Genomic DNA, 11,970 nt, shown 5'->3' with positions numbered 1-11,970 from the left:
ATGAGCTGTTCCTCTGCCAGGTGGATGACTGGGGTATGGTTATTGCAGGTAGAAGAGTTTGTAGGACTTGAGGGGCTTGTGTGCCCTTCCTTGTTTTGCTGTTTGACTATGCAGCCGTGTGAGACAAGCATGGGACTAGAGCCTTGGTTTGAGACCGAGGGGAAGAAGGTGCGGTTACATTTCCAGTATTTCCTTCAGACTCCTACCTGCAGCTCCCCACCAGCACAGTGTGCTCCGGTTCAGAGGTGTTGAACACCTCGTGTGGGGCATTTAGACACCTGACATAAGGTGGGGGCTCCTGCTCGGGAGCCATATGCTTGGGAGCTTGCTGAGAGGGACGGATGTGTTGACCTGGTCACTGGGCCACTGCTCCTTGCTATATATTACCATAGTTCTCCCTCCTGGCACAGGCTTTCACCTATACTATTGCTCTTTTCTGAGAAGATGGTGAAATTCTTCACCAATGCAGTCCAAAAAAAATATTAGTATCTTCATTATTTACACTGTATTGCTTTTGAAGTTTGTGTTTTATAAGAACATCTGCCAGATAATGCTCTTCTGTGCATGGTTTAGCAGTAAGTAACAAAGCAAACACATGAGCAGGCCACATCCACACGACAAAATCCTTCTGGATTACAATACATCTTGTGTTCACTTTTCCTCAACTTTTACATTTAAAATTCAATTATCAAGGTTTGTACACGAAGAATTAATTTCTTGAAGAAAGATGAAGCAAAACTTGCATGAAGGAATGGGTACATCTGGGTTCCCTGATGGAAAATTTAAGTTAAAATGGAGGCTAGAGTTAATGGAAAATTAGAAGCATCTTCTAAGTTGGTTCTTGTGCTGGTTTTGCCTGGGACAGAGTTAATTTTCTTCATAGTAGCTAGTATGGCGCTATGTTTTGGGCTTGTGCTGGAAACAGTGCTGATAACGCAGCAATGTTTTTGTTACCACTGAGCAGTGCTTACCCAGAGCCAAGGCCTTTTCTGCTTCTCACAGCACCCCAGCAGTGAGCAGGCTGGGGGTGCACTAGAAGCTGGGAGGGGACACAGCTGGGGCAGCTGGCCCCAACTGACTAAAGGGACATCCCGTACCATATGATGTCATGCTCAGCATATAAAGTGGGGGGAAGAAGAAGGGAGGGGGGGGACATTTTAAGTGTTTTGGCATTTGTATTCCCAAAGAACAGTTACACATGATGGAGCCCTGCTTCCCTGGAGATGGCTGAACACCTGCCTGCCCATGGGAAGTGGTAAATATATTTTGCTTCGCTTGCATGCATGGCTTTTGCTTTACCTGTTAAACTGTCTTTATCTCTCAGTCCATGAGTTTTCTCACTTTTACTCTTCCGATTCTGTCCTCCATCCCACTTGGGGTGGGGGGGGGGGGAGCAAGCAGCTCTGTGGGGCTTAGTTGCTGGCTAGGGCATTGCTGGTTGCTTTTTGACAGTTCATAATCCACCCTGTAGTTACTGGGCAATGGTTCAGTGATTGATGGATTATGGATATTACCCTCACAGGCTGCCATCAGCCTCTCGGGGTGTTCTGGCAACATGGAATCAACAGGATGAAGACTGCATATTTCACACCTACATTATGGGAATGACATTATAACTGCTAAGTGGAATGACAAAACCATCTTACACAATGGAAAGGAGCCCTGCAACCTGATGGGTTAAAAATATCTTTTCCTGCCTTAGTTTGTCCTTGAGTCGTCTGTCCCTATATGATATTCAGCTCTGAATGTTATCCAGTGGCACCAGCATGCCGCCTTTAGCACTAGCTGAAAGGCAAATTGGCAGCCTGCTTTTGTGTGCTGCTGGGGTCCATTTCAGTTGCATGTTATACAGAAGACTAACCTGAGGAAACAAACTGACCACATGTCTCTCTTTGTAGCCGGTCTCTGGAACTGTCCAGTGTGAGTGTTCTTTCTCAGCAGTGGTGGGTTTGTGTATTTTCTAAAAAAACAGGGGAACCCTCTTCACCAGCTCCCCAAATACTCAGTCACAGGTGATGGTCAGCAATGAGTGAGCAGCTGTATTGACCAGAAATTTCTCACAAGAGTGGTAGAGACCGTTCACCAATCACATAGAGTCCGCTCCCCTTAAGAAAAGCCCCAAAACCATTAAATGTGGTGTCAAAGGTTGTGACTGAGGTATACAGTAATTCAGAAGGACTTTCTAAATCCAAACCCTGTTTTGAAATCCTGACAGAGAGGTTATGACACTGGCAGTGTCCCCGTCCCATTTATTGGTCACCCAGGACCAAGCTAAGAGGATGGTCTGGTAGGGAGGCTGTGCTCCCTGGTGAGCTGTGCTGGTGGCTTTGTCCACAGGGCCAGACCCAGGCAAGGAGTAGCATTCATGTGAAGTCACAGCGTTCAGCTCCAGTCGCAAAGGGTATGGCTATGGCTCTCCTGGCAACCACCCACAGCAGCATGCTTCTCATGTCAACCTGCAAGAATGGAAGCAGTAGGAGATACAGTCCCTGCTCCACTCCCTCTCACCCACAGCCACAGCACCCAGCCCCTTTAGCTTGTGTCTGGGTTGGACAAACTGTCCAGAATATCTAGTGTTACTACTGCTTGCTGTGCATCCTCACTGGTAACGTTTATTTGAACTAATTAATGATTAACGAGTGTGCTCTGCTTAATCCTGTTCAATGGTACTGAAGAGAAGAATGAGCAGACAAGGCCAGATGGACGCAGCAAGATCCTTTTTGTAGCACTGTAAGTACCCTCTTAGTTTTCCCTTGGATTGTTTGGACATTTCATTTTGGGGGATTATGTTGTTGCCTTTTCACATGTAAGCAGAAGGATATATGTGTTATGCAAAAAAAACCAACAAAACAAAAAACAAAACAAAAAAAACCAAACATGCCAAAAGCCAGCAAGAACTGGCTGCTAGTGAAGATACTTCACATAATTAACTGAAAATTTGTTTCGGAAATGATAGAGATGCTTATAGATCTTGCTACTACAGTGATCCAATATTTGGATCCAACTTTGAAGAACTGTTCAAAGATATGTTTGAAGATACAACAAAACCCAACTCTGAAGAAACTGTAAAAGTATTTTGTAATTTTGGTCCTATATAGTATGGTCTGTGTTTATATCACATATTTGTTTAATTCAAATTTAATTCTTTAATTACTTGATGAATTGAGGAAGACTAGCAGGGCTGCAGTAGCCACCCTGCAGTACTGAGTTCAAAATCAACTTCTACTTCCTCTGGAGAAACGGCAATAAGCTTCCAGTTATTTGCAAATTTTAAAAGATTCAGTCCGACCCTATTTTTTAAAAGTTTATATGGTCAAAATTACTTCTTTTGAGAGTACTTGGTTATACAAATAGTGTATCAGGAGGCATATTCTTTCTGAGGATCACTGGCATCCATTAGGAATGCAAAATATAGAAGTGTGGGATTTTGGAGAACAGGTGTGCTCTGAGAGCCTCATTTTACTTGGCTGGAGAACACAGCCCGAAGAAATTAATTTCCATGCCGTGTTTTGTATGTCTATCTCTTTTCCAGAAACAGTTAAAAGGAAAATGAAGCCCATCTTCTCCTTGTGTTTATTGCTGGCTGGTTTGTATACTGTTTCCCAGTGTCATCAGCATCCTCACTACCGCAATAAGCAGGATGGTCCTAAAGGGGCACGTTACCCAGGACGCAGTTCTCATGGGGAAGGAGTTTATCCAGTTAAGAACAAAACCTTTGTCAAACTAACTTCCAGCAACGCTGACTTTGCATTTTCATTTTACAAGCTGGTCACATCTGAATCAACCGATCAAAATATTTTCTTTTCACCCATAAGCATCTCTGCTTCCTTTGCAATGCTGGCACTTGGTGCTAAGTCAGCGACACTGACACAGATTCTGGAAGGGCTTGCCTTTGACCTGAAAAAGATTCAGGAGCAGGAAATACATGAAGGTTTTTGCCAACTCCTCCACATGCTGAACCGCTCAGACAGCGAGCTCCAGCTGAGCCTGGGTAATGCCCTTTTTATAGAAGAGACGCTAAAACCACTACAGAAGTTCTTGGATGATGTCAAAAGCTTTTATGAATCTGAAGTCTTTTCTACTGACTTTAACAACTCCTCTGGTGCTGAGAATCAGATCAACAATTATATTGAGGAAAAGACAAATGGGAAAATTGTTAAGCTAGTGGAAAATCTTGATCCTCTCACTGCAATCATTCTTGTTAACTATGTCTTCTTTAAAGGTAAGAAATATCAAAGGGTGCCAAGGCTGTAACTTAGATGCTTATTGCAGGGAATAAAAACTTAAGAGAAAGAAACTATAGTTTAAATATTTTAAATGGAGGATACCATATTCAGTATCTAGAAAATATTGCTATAATCCCATGTATATCTGTTGTCAGTATAAATGTGTTCTCAGTTGGTTGAGCAAAAGACTGCGTTTTTTAACAAATATCTTTGTTGAGTTTGGCAAATTCTTTAATGTGATTATAGACATTCTCTATTGAGAAATGGTGTTTTCAGTATTTGTCTGTAATTTTCTTTAAGCACCTGAAATAAAATAAAAAAAAATAATAAAAAAAAACCGCTGCAATGCTGTAATACCTGAGGATGCAGTAACTTCAAAAAGATACTTGCTCTAATCAAAGGAAGGCTGTGGCACTACATCCTCTTTTGTTCACCATGACCATTCCTACTTGTATACCACTGAATTATTTTTCTTTTTCTCATAAGCCCATTGGGAGAAACCTTTCAGTACTTCATATACAAAAAAGGAAGATTTTTTTGTGGATCCAAAGACATCTGTAAAAGTTGACATGATGTACCGGAAGGGTTACTACAGAACTTACTTTGATGAAGAGCTGTCCTGTTGGCTGGTTCAGATACCTTACAATGGAAATGCCGCAGCATTATTTATTTTGCCTGATGAAGGGAAGATGAAGCAGGTGGAAGATGCTCTCTTGAAAAAGACTGTATCTAAATGGCAAAAGTTCCTCCAAGAACGGTAAGTGTTTTTGCTAAGGTGAGAGGTGACCATGTTGTAGATTAGTAGTGTTTATTTCACCAAGAAAAAACATTAAAGGCCAGGTAAAATTTTGCTGAACTCTGTTCACTTAATGGTCCCTCTCTGTGCGGGACTTGCCTTTTCTTAGTTGGAACATTGAAAAGAGACATGGGTAGTGAACAAATAGGGCATTGAATTTGGGATACATCTCATGTTAAGTTCCTGGCTCAACCACAAGTTGCTTAGCACCATGATGAAGTTAACAGATCCTTGTTTCATACAGACACTGTGAAACCACAGTGGAGTAGCTATTGGGTGTTAAGGGCATTGTATTTAAATGAGAAAATTTTCTATATTCAGCTTTACTGCAGCTATTTCTGCGGTGGCCCAGGCCCTGTGTATATACAAACAACCTTAGGACAGCTAGCTATTATCTTTTGGAGAAAAAAATATGTTGCTTGGCAATAGTAGCTCTGTTTGCCACAGAATTGGTATAGTTGTGTCTTCCACCCCACTCCTTGAACCCCACCCTGGAGACAGAGGGTAACATGGGCTCATCCTGCTCCATCACTCCTCATTAGATAGCTAACCTGATCAGAAGTGCTATGTGAACCCTGAGAGCAGACTTTTAACATTTAGAAAAATAAATGTGAAGTGTCACTATATTGATGCCATTGAGGAGTGTTACCTAGATGACAATTTGTCCCTATTTGTTTTATTTGTTACAGAAAAATACATCTGCACATTCCAAAGTTTTCTATTTCTGGTACCTATGATGTGAAAAAGATAGTCAGACAAGTGGGTATGATTGATCTATTCACCCCACAAGCGGATCTGTCAGGGATTACTGAGGAGTCTGGACTGATGGTTTCAAAAGTAAGTCAGCCCATGAAACACGGCAACCACAGTATTTGTCTTTTCCCAGGAACATGAAAAGCTTATCCCAGCCTCTTTGCAGTATCACTCAACCAACATGTGCCAGTCTGGAGGCAAAGCAAGCCCTGTCTTTCCTAAACCTGAAGCCAAACATGCTTACAAGGGCTTACACATACATGGTTTGAGGTCGAGGAAGGAGGCATACATATAATTAAATGCTCTTTTGGCTATTAGACAAAATTATCTAAAGGTAGCACATTAGCTTTGGTAAAATCTCCTCTAATTCTGCCTGCAGAGGGCAAAAGGCTGTTATTCCTGCCCTTCTAGTGCTCTCAGAGTTATTTTTTTCAGCTAGATGATAGGGTAAATTCACAATAATACATGAAGTTGCCAAAGGCAAAACTAAGTCTAGGCTAAATTACCAGGTTTGCTTCCAGGCTTTCATGCCATCAGTTATCTTGAGTGCTCTTTGGCTCTCTGCTCCTTGAGGGTTAGTCACTGCACACGCAGCAAAGAGGGCTAGCAGGAGTGGTCTGATGGCTGCTGCTGCTGCAGTGGGAAGAGGAACGGCTGGTGATGACCTTCCCAGAGGCTGGTGCTGCCAGGTCTTGCCCTTGCCAGGGCTCCCTTTGGCAAGAACGAGGAGGGTGGCAGGCTGCGGTCTTCTTGCTGGGTTGTCAGTTCGAAGCTGTTTTGCTTTGTGTCCTTGCAGGTGATCCACAGAGCCATGCTGAATGTTCACGAGAATGGCACCGAAGCGGCGGGGGCCACAGTGAAGGATATTACCTGGAGATCTGGTGATTTTCCTCAGCCGCCTCGAGTCAGATTCAACAGGCCCTTTCTCCTGGTGATTCTGGATAAATACACCCGCACCATCCTCTTCATAGGGAAAATTGTAAACCCTCTGAAAAATAACTGATTGACATTGAGGACATGCACATCTCTGGCTAAATTCCTGTGATCCAGCAAAACGTTTATGTGTGTCTACCACTACATACTAGTGCTTCTCTTTCAACCATTATCCTTATATACATTATTAATCCCTTAAAACACAAAACCTATTTTACCTTGTCCCAAAGTCACTGGTATTTCCCCCAGTCTACAGCCAGGTATAGCTTGTAGTGTTAATGAAATACAAGTCACTTTTCACCGGTTTTGTAAGAAGCCCTTCCTGACATGCTCCCATGGGATATTTGAGATGGTTCAAAGTCTCCAGATGATGTAGCTATTGCTGTACACTCAGTGTGTGTATGAAAGAGCAGGAGAAGTGAAAGGGGGAAAAAGAGGTGCAAGGTGTTAAGTGTTATTTAATCCACTAACCTTTGATGATCAGTCTTAAATGCAGATTCCCTTAATATTGAAGAGAATTTCCATTAACAACTTTGGTTTTTAACCAAGTATGATATGAAGCTGCAGGGTCAGTGACTGGGACGCTGGAGGACATACCACTGTAAAGGGTTGATGAGTGCAGCTGTTTTAACTTGCCTCCTCCTGCCTCCTCCTCAGTGGAAGCCCTCCTCAAGATTTGCTTTACAAATAATGTTTATTCTGCCAAGGAAGGAAGCCATACCAACAAAAAGACTCTGTTTTACTTTGCTAATGTAGCTATTGCTGCCGGTGCCCTGAGATAAAAGTATGGTGGAGCCGTCCATAACACAGCACCAATTTCCTTTTCATGGATTTGTTGTCACCATCATTTTTCTTTTCTCCTGCTGACACTGCCTTCACTATCACACTTTCCAGCTAGACTTGTCAGACTGTGGTAGAAAAGCAGAGGAATGAAAAACTGTAACTTCAGAGAGTTTGTATTTCCTCAGTAAGAACAGCAGAGCTTTTCTAGGGACTTTTAACATGCATTAAACTGTCATAGACAAACTTACAAAATGTAGGTAATACTTGAGAAGTCACCTTTCTAAATGTTAGCAGTGGATTATAGAGTAAAAATATACTGTGAATTGACATTTGTACCTTTTCATTTACAATTTCTTGAGTCTAACTTATTGCTCTTGTGTTGTTTTACAGTGACTCAACTGATAGGATTTTAACATACCAGCTACACTAGATAGTTGCATGGTTATGAAAGGAAAGAAACACAAATCAGTAAATATTTAAATTATTTTTTCTTTAATGTAATAAATCACCATCATTAGCATGTCTTATTAAAATACAGAAAGAAAATGAAAGTGCTTAAATTACAGACTGATTAAATCTTTTGCTATAGAATATCTCAAACTGGTAGAAAAAAGTAAAATATAAATAGCAACTTTTTAGACTTCACAGTCTTAAAATGTCTGTGAAAAAAATAACTTTAAAATTATTGTGCATATTTCTAAAATATAATTATCTTGATTGGTTTGGGGATCTTTATTCTCTTTGATGGTAAACTATGCTATCAATATTAGTAAATTGTAGCTGTAAGTATACTAATAAGGAATATAAGAAGCTTTCCATGTCTATCTGCCAGCCACGTAACATGACATTCACTCTCAAAGTGCTCTTCATGTAAACCAGTGACAAAAGTTTCTTACTCAAAACTGTGTTTAGCCTGTTCAATATTTAGTAACAAACAGTTGGTTTCATACCTCTAAACATAACAAGGGCTTGGGTTTGGTGTAATACAGATAAACTGATTCTATAGAAGATCATTTAAAAGTTCTTGGCAAATCTCAGGGCTAGTTCAGGATGGCATGCCAAAGTCCAGCTGTGCAATGGCAAATGTCTCTGTAGGTGAATACAGAGACTGTGTTTGTTGTTCCTCATGGACCTCAGATCAATAGTCTTTGTTTGTTCGTAGGAAAAAGATACCTAAAAGATATTTTGCCAATCAGATCTCACTTTGAGAGGTAACTTTGTTGCTTAACATATTTGAAAGTGGCTAGAGAAAAATCAAGCTGAATTAAGAACCAAAAATTATCATGTTGGTAGGGACTCACCTTCAAATGGGAGCAGGGACCTTATATATACGTCTTGCTTCCATTTCCTTTCTATTTTGACAAAAATCAGGGAGAGCCCATCACTGCAAATGTGCAGCAGATAGCAAATTTGTGTGGTAAATAATGAGTACAGAAGGATTGCACACACCTCACCCCCACAAACTGTCAGCCTTAAGGTACTCACTGATACAGTGCAGGCATGGTTTGTTCAGGACAGTGTTCATTCAATCTGCTGGTTTATTGTGTCTTCTTTCCTGGACTTTTGTTTCTTGGTTTGCTCGTTGACTGTGAATTTTGTGACCAAGAAGCCTCAGTGCAACAAAGGACTTTCCTCCTAGTTAGTCAAGAGTTTCTGCTGCTGTGTGCAAGCACTGTGGTGTACCACTTCAATGCAGTGACACTGCTGGAGGATGGAGCTGGCCTGATGAACCACCTGATGGAAAAAGCGTGAAGGAAGCCTACACACAAATGTGATGTGGGAGTGCATGCAACTGTGCACATGCAGGAGCTGCAGCCTCAGCACTGCCTGTGTGGACCCTAGGAGAAACCCATGATGGTATGGCTGAAAGTAGTCTTCTGTAAAGGCTGTTTTAGGTCAACAGCCATAGAAGACTTGCCAGCACAGCAGAAGTTTTGCAACAGCACAACCTGAGCAGCTCTCTGAAATAAGGAGCAAAAGAAAATAAGCACTGCGGGAAGAGCGGTACTCTGTGTATTTGTTGTGATAACTAGGAAGGAGTTGTCTAGAGAAGTGAAACAAAGTCTAAAAGCATAAGTAAGGAGCTCAGAAACCAGGGTTAACCCCTGGTGGGTATAGATTTAATTCTTACCTACAAACACTGTGACATTTGAAGAAAACTAGCTGCAATTCTGAGTAGTACTAAAGATAATAAATGAAGGAACAAACAAAAATAAGCAGTGTATACGGGTGGAGGGGCAGACAGGGGAATAATATGTTTAAATTAATTCAAGAAAATAACATATTTCAAACAGGCAGTGGTTAGCACCAATGTGCACGTCTGTCATTGTTCCTAGAGCTGTGCACCATCTGCTAGAAAGAAACTAAAAGTGTATAACATAAGCCACAGCTTTAAAGGTTATGGGCTGAAAAGCAAATTGTGTATTCTGCTGGAAAGACCTACTAACCTCTGTAAAACATAAGCACAAATAAGAACCCATATTTTGGCAACGGTAAAAGGCACAGGCTGAGCAATGAGAAAAAACTCCTGACCAAACCGAGGCATGTAGTTCTGATGTCAATGTGTCATTATCAAACAGGAGATATCATAGAATCATACCATAATTTAGGTCCTTTGCAAAGTAATCACCTCTTAATCTATTTTCTAATGTGTAACTACTAAATAGTCACACCTTATTAGCATTGTCTTCATACTGACTGACCTCTTACATTCTCGTACTGTATGATACTGTTCTTTCTGCATATCAAGCTTAGGATGTAATGACAAAGACAAATTTTAGGAAGGTTTGTAAAGTTCTGGTGAGGACTGACCCAACGATACTTCAGGGATGGTGAGGAAAGAGTCTCCCCTTTAATGACAGCATACCTTTCCTGGTGCTCATCATCGATCAGCACACCCACATTGTTATCTGAACGGGAAAATTGTTATCCCTGCAGGAAAATAGTGCCATTCATGTCACAGACCCATCAGTTGGGGGTGTCCAATTTCTCAAAGTCAGATGTCATAATTTGTGTATTCAGACAGTCTAGCAATTGTCATACAATTAGTAATTAACAGATATTCCTGGGCAGTACTTTAAAAAAATGTTTAAATGGACCTGCAAGTGTTTGTTATGAGTTAATTGAAAAATACATCTTGGACTTTTATCACAATACCTTTAAAAGAAATTAAACCACCAGATGCCTGCATTGAAAAAAGAGAAAAAGGAAAAGACCTTACTCAGAAGCTGATTTACATCCTCCAGGACTATTTTTACCTTCTTACCCAGTTGCCTTATGCCATGTGGAGTGCAAGCGATAGAACAAAGAGCAGATGACACCTTGGCTAAAGGGGCATCTTGTAAGTGGTATGAACATGAGATAACATTCATATTGGAGCCTGTGTTACCAGTGTTATTTATGGCACAGTTTATTTTACCTCTGTAAAAGGGTGGTTTTGACAGTGGTGGTAAAGAGAAGCACCACTCTGCAAATCAAGGACTAGGAAAATAGCTGCTCTTGCAAAATGTTGAGAAAATAGAAATGTTCTTGGAAGTTCTGTGAAGAAACATGTCCTGTCTTGAAAAGCATGACTCTCTCCTGAAAAAAGCCTAAAGCCCATAGGGAGCAGGTGGGAGGGAGAGGGAAATTACCAAGGTGGTCAAGATGTCTACGTTGTGCTGTGAAAGGCAGAGACACAAGTTGAGGTCCCTCTTGCAGCTGCCATGAGGTAGGGAAGCTGGGAAGTGAGAGCAGCCTGTCTATATGCTGGGGCTCATTAGCCCATCTATGTGGGCAGGCCATCATGCAATGTAGACTTAGAGCCTTTCTAAGGCTTGACTGGAACTTAATTAGCAGATGTTAAAGCTTTCGGCGTAAACAAGCCAGAAAGTGATGCCAATGGAAAGAGAATCAAAGGAAATGGTTGTAGAGGAAAAGATTTAATGCCAGACTTTTCACCTCCATCAGTTTGGTATTGTTTAGCCACCGAGCCCAGGCTCAGACCCATGCTAGTGCAACTGCACAGTTGCTTCTCTATTCTTGGAGTCCAAAAGTTGGCGGGGGTTCACCACTCACATGCTGACCACATAAGGTCCTTAAAGCTTTAAAACTTAAAGCTTTAAAAGCTTTTAAAACACTCAGGATAAAGATTCTGCCTTTCTGTTAACTTTCCACACTTGTGCCATTTTTATGCGACACTTGCATTGTCTGATTTATGTACTGTATGGTATATATAAAGTTTTGGGTTTAAGCTTTTGGCTCTGGCATTTGCATATCTTTGAGTCTCTGGGGCAGGCTTCCTGACCTTCTTTCTCCGAGGCAAGCTCATGTATAGGAGCTGGCAGCTGATGTGACACAATCACTTCTTACTCCTCCTTCCTTATTTTGGAAGTAGGTGGGGCTCGCCCTGCACAGCAGTTTTACACATCAGCAAATGGAGTTTCTCCTCTGAGACATAAAATATATATATATATATATATAAACTGCCAGCAATTGCCA

The 11,970-nt window shown here is 41.3% G+C and overlaps 1 protein-coding gene across 1 annotated transcript; it reads left to right on the top strand.

Annotated features, from left to right (window-relative positions):
* The first annotated feature begins 3,505 nt into the window (after nucleotides 1–3,505).
* On the top strand, nucleotides 3,506–11,252 carry LOC308066922 (alpha-1-antitrypsin-like). The gene is made up of 4 exons (XM_080394884.1): nucleotides 3,506–4,222; nucleotides 4,713–4,983; nucleotides 5,712–5,859; nucleotides 6,572–11,252. The coding sequence occupies exons 1-4, from the start codon at nucleotides 3,514–3,516 to the stop codon at nucleotides 6,776–6,778; spliced, it is 1,335 nt and encodes a 444-aa protein (XP_080251010.1). The 5' UTR covers nucleotides 3,506–3,513; the 3' UTR covers nucleotides 6,779–11,252.
* Nucleotides 11,253–11,970: the final 718 nt, after the last annotated feature.

Source organism: Falco punctatus (genome assembly GCF_963210335.1).
Source record: "Falco punctatus genome assembly, chromosome: 7".
Classification (NCBI taxonomy): Eukaryota; Metazoa; Chordata; class Aves; order Falconiformes; family Falconidae; genus Falco; species Falco punctatus.
Note: the sequence above shows the minus strand (reverse complement) of the source record. Positions and strands in the feature narration are given on the sequence as shown.

What these genes read in the sequence shown, in the direction of transcription:
- LOC308066922 (XM_080394884.1), top strand. Translation starts at nt 3,514, where the DNA reads ATGTCTATCTCTTTTCCAGAAACAGTTAAAAGGAAAATGAAGCCCATC. An exon ending in TAACTATGTCTTCTTTAAAG is followed by an intron (nt 4,223 to 4,712) that starts GTAAGAAATATC and finishes TTTTCTCATAAG; the next exon opens with CCCATTGGGAGAAACCTTTC. An exon ending in CTGGACTGATGGTTTCAAAA is followed by an intron (nt 5,860 to 6,571) that starts GTAAGTCAGCCC and finishes GTGTCCTTGCAG; the next exon opens with GTGATCCACAGAGCCATGCT.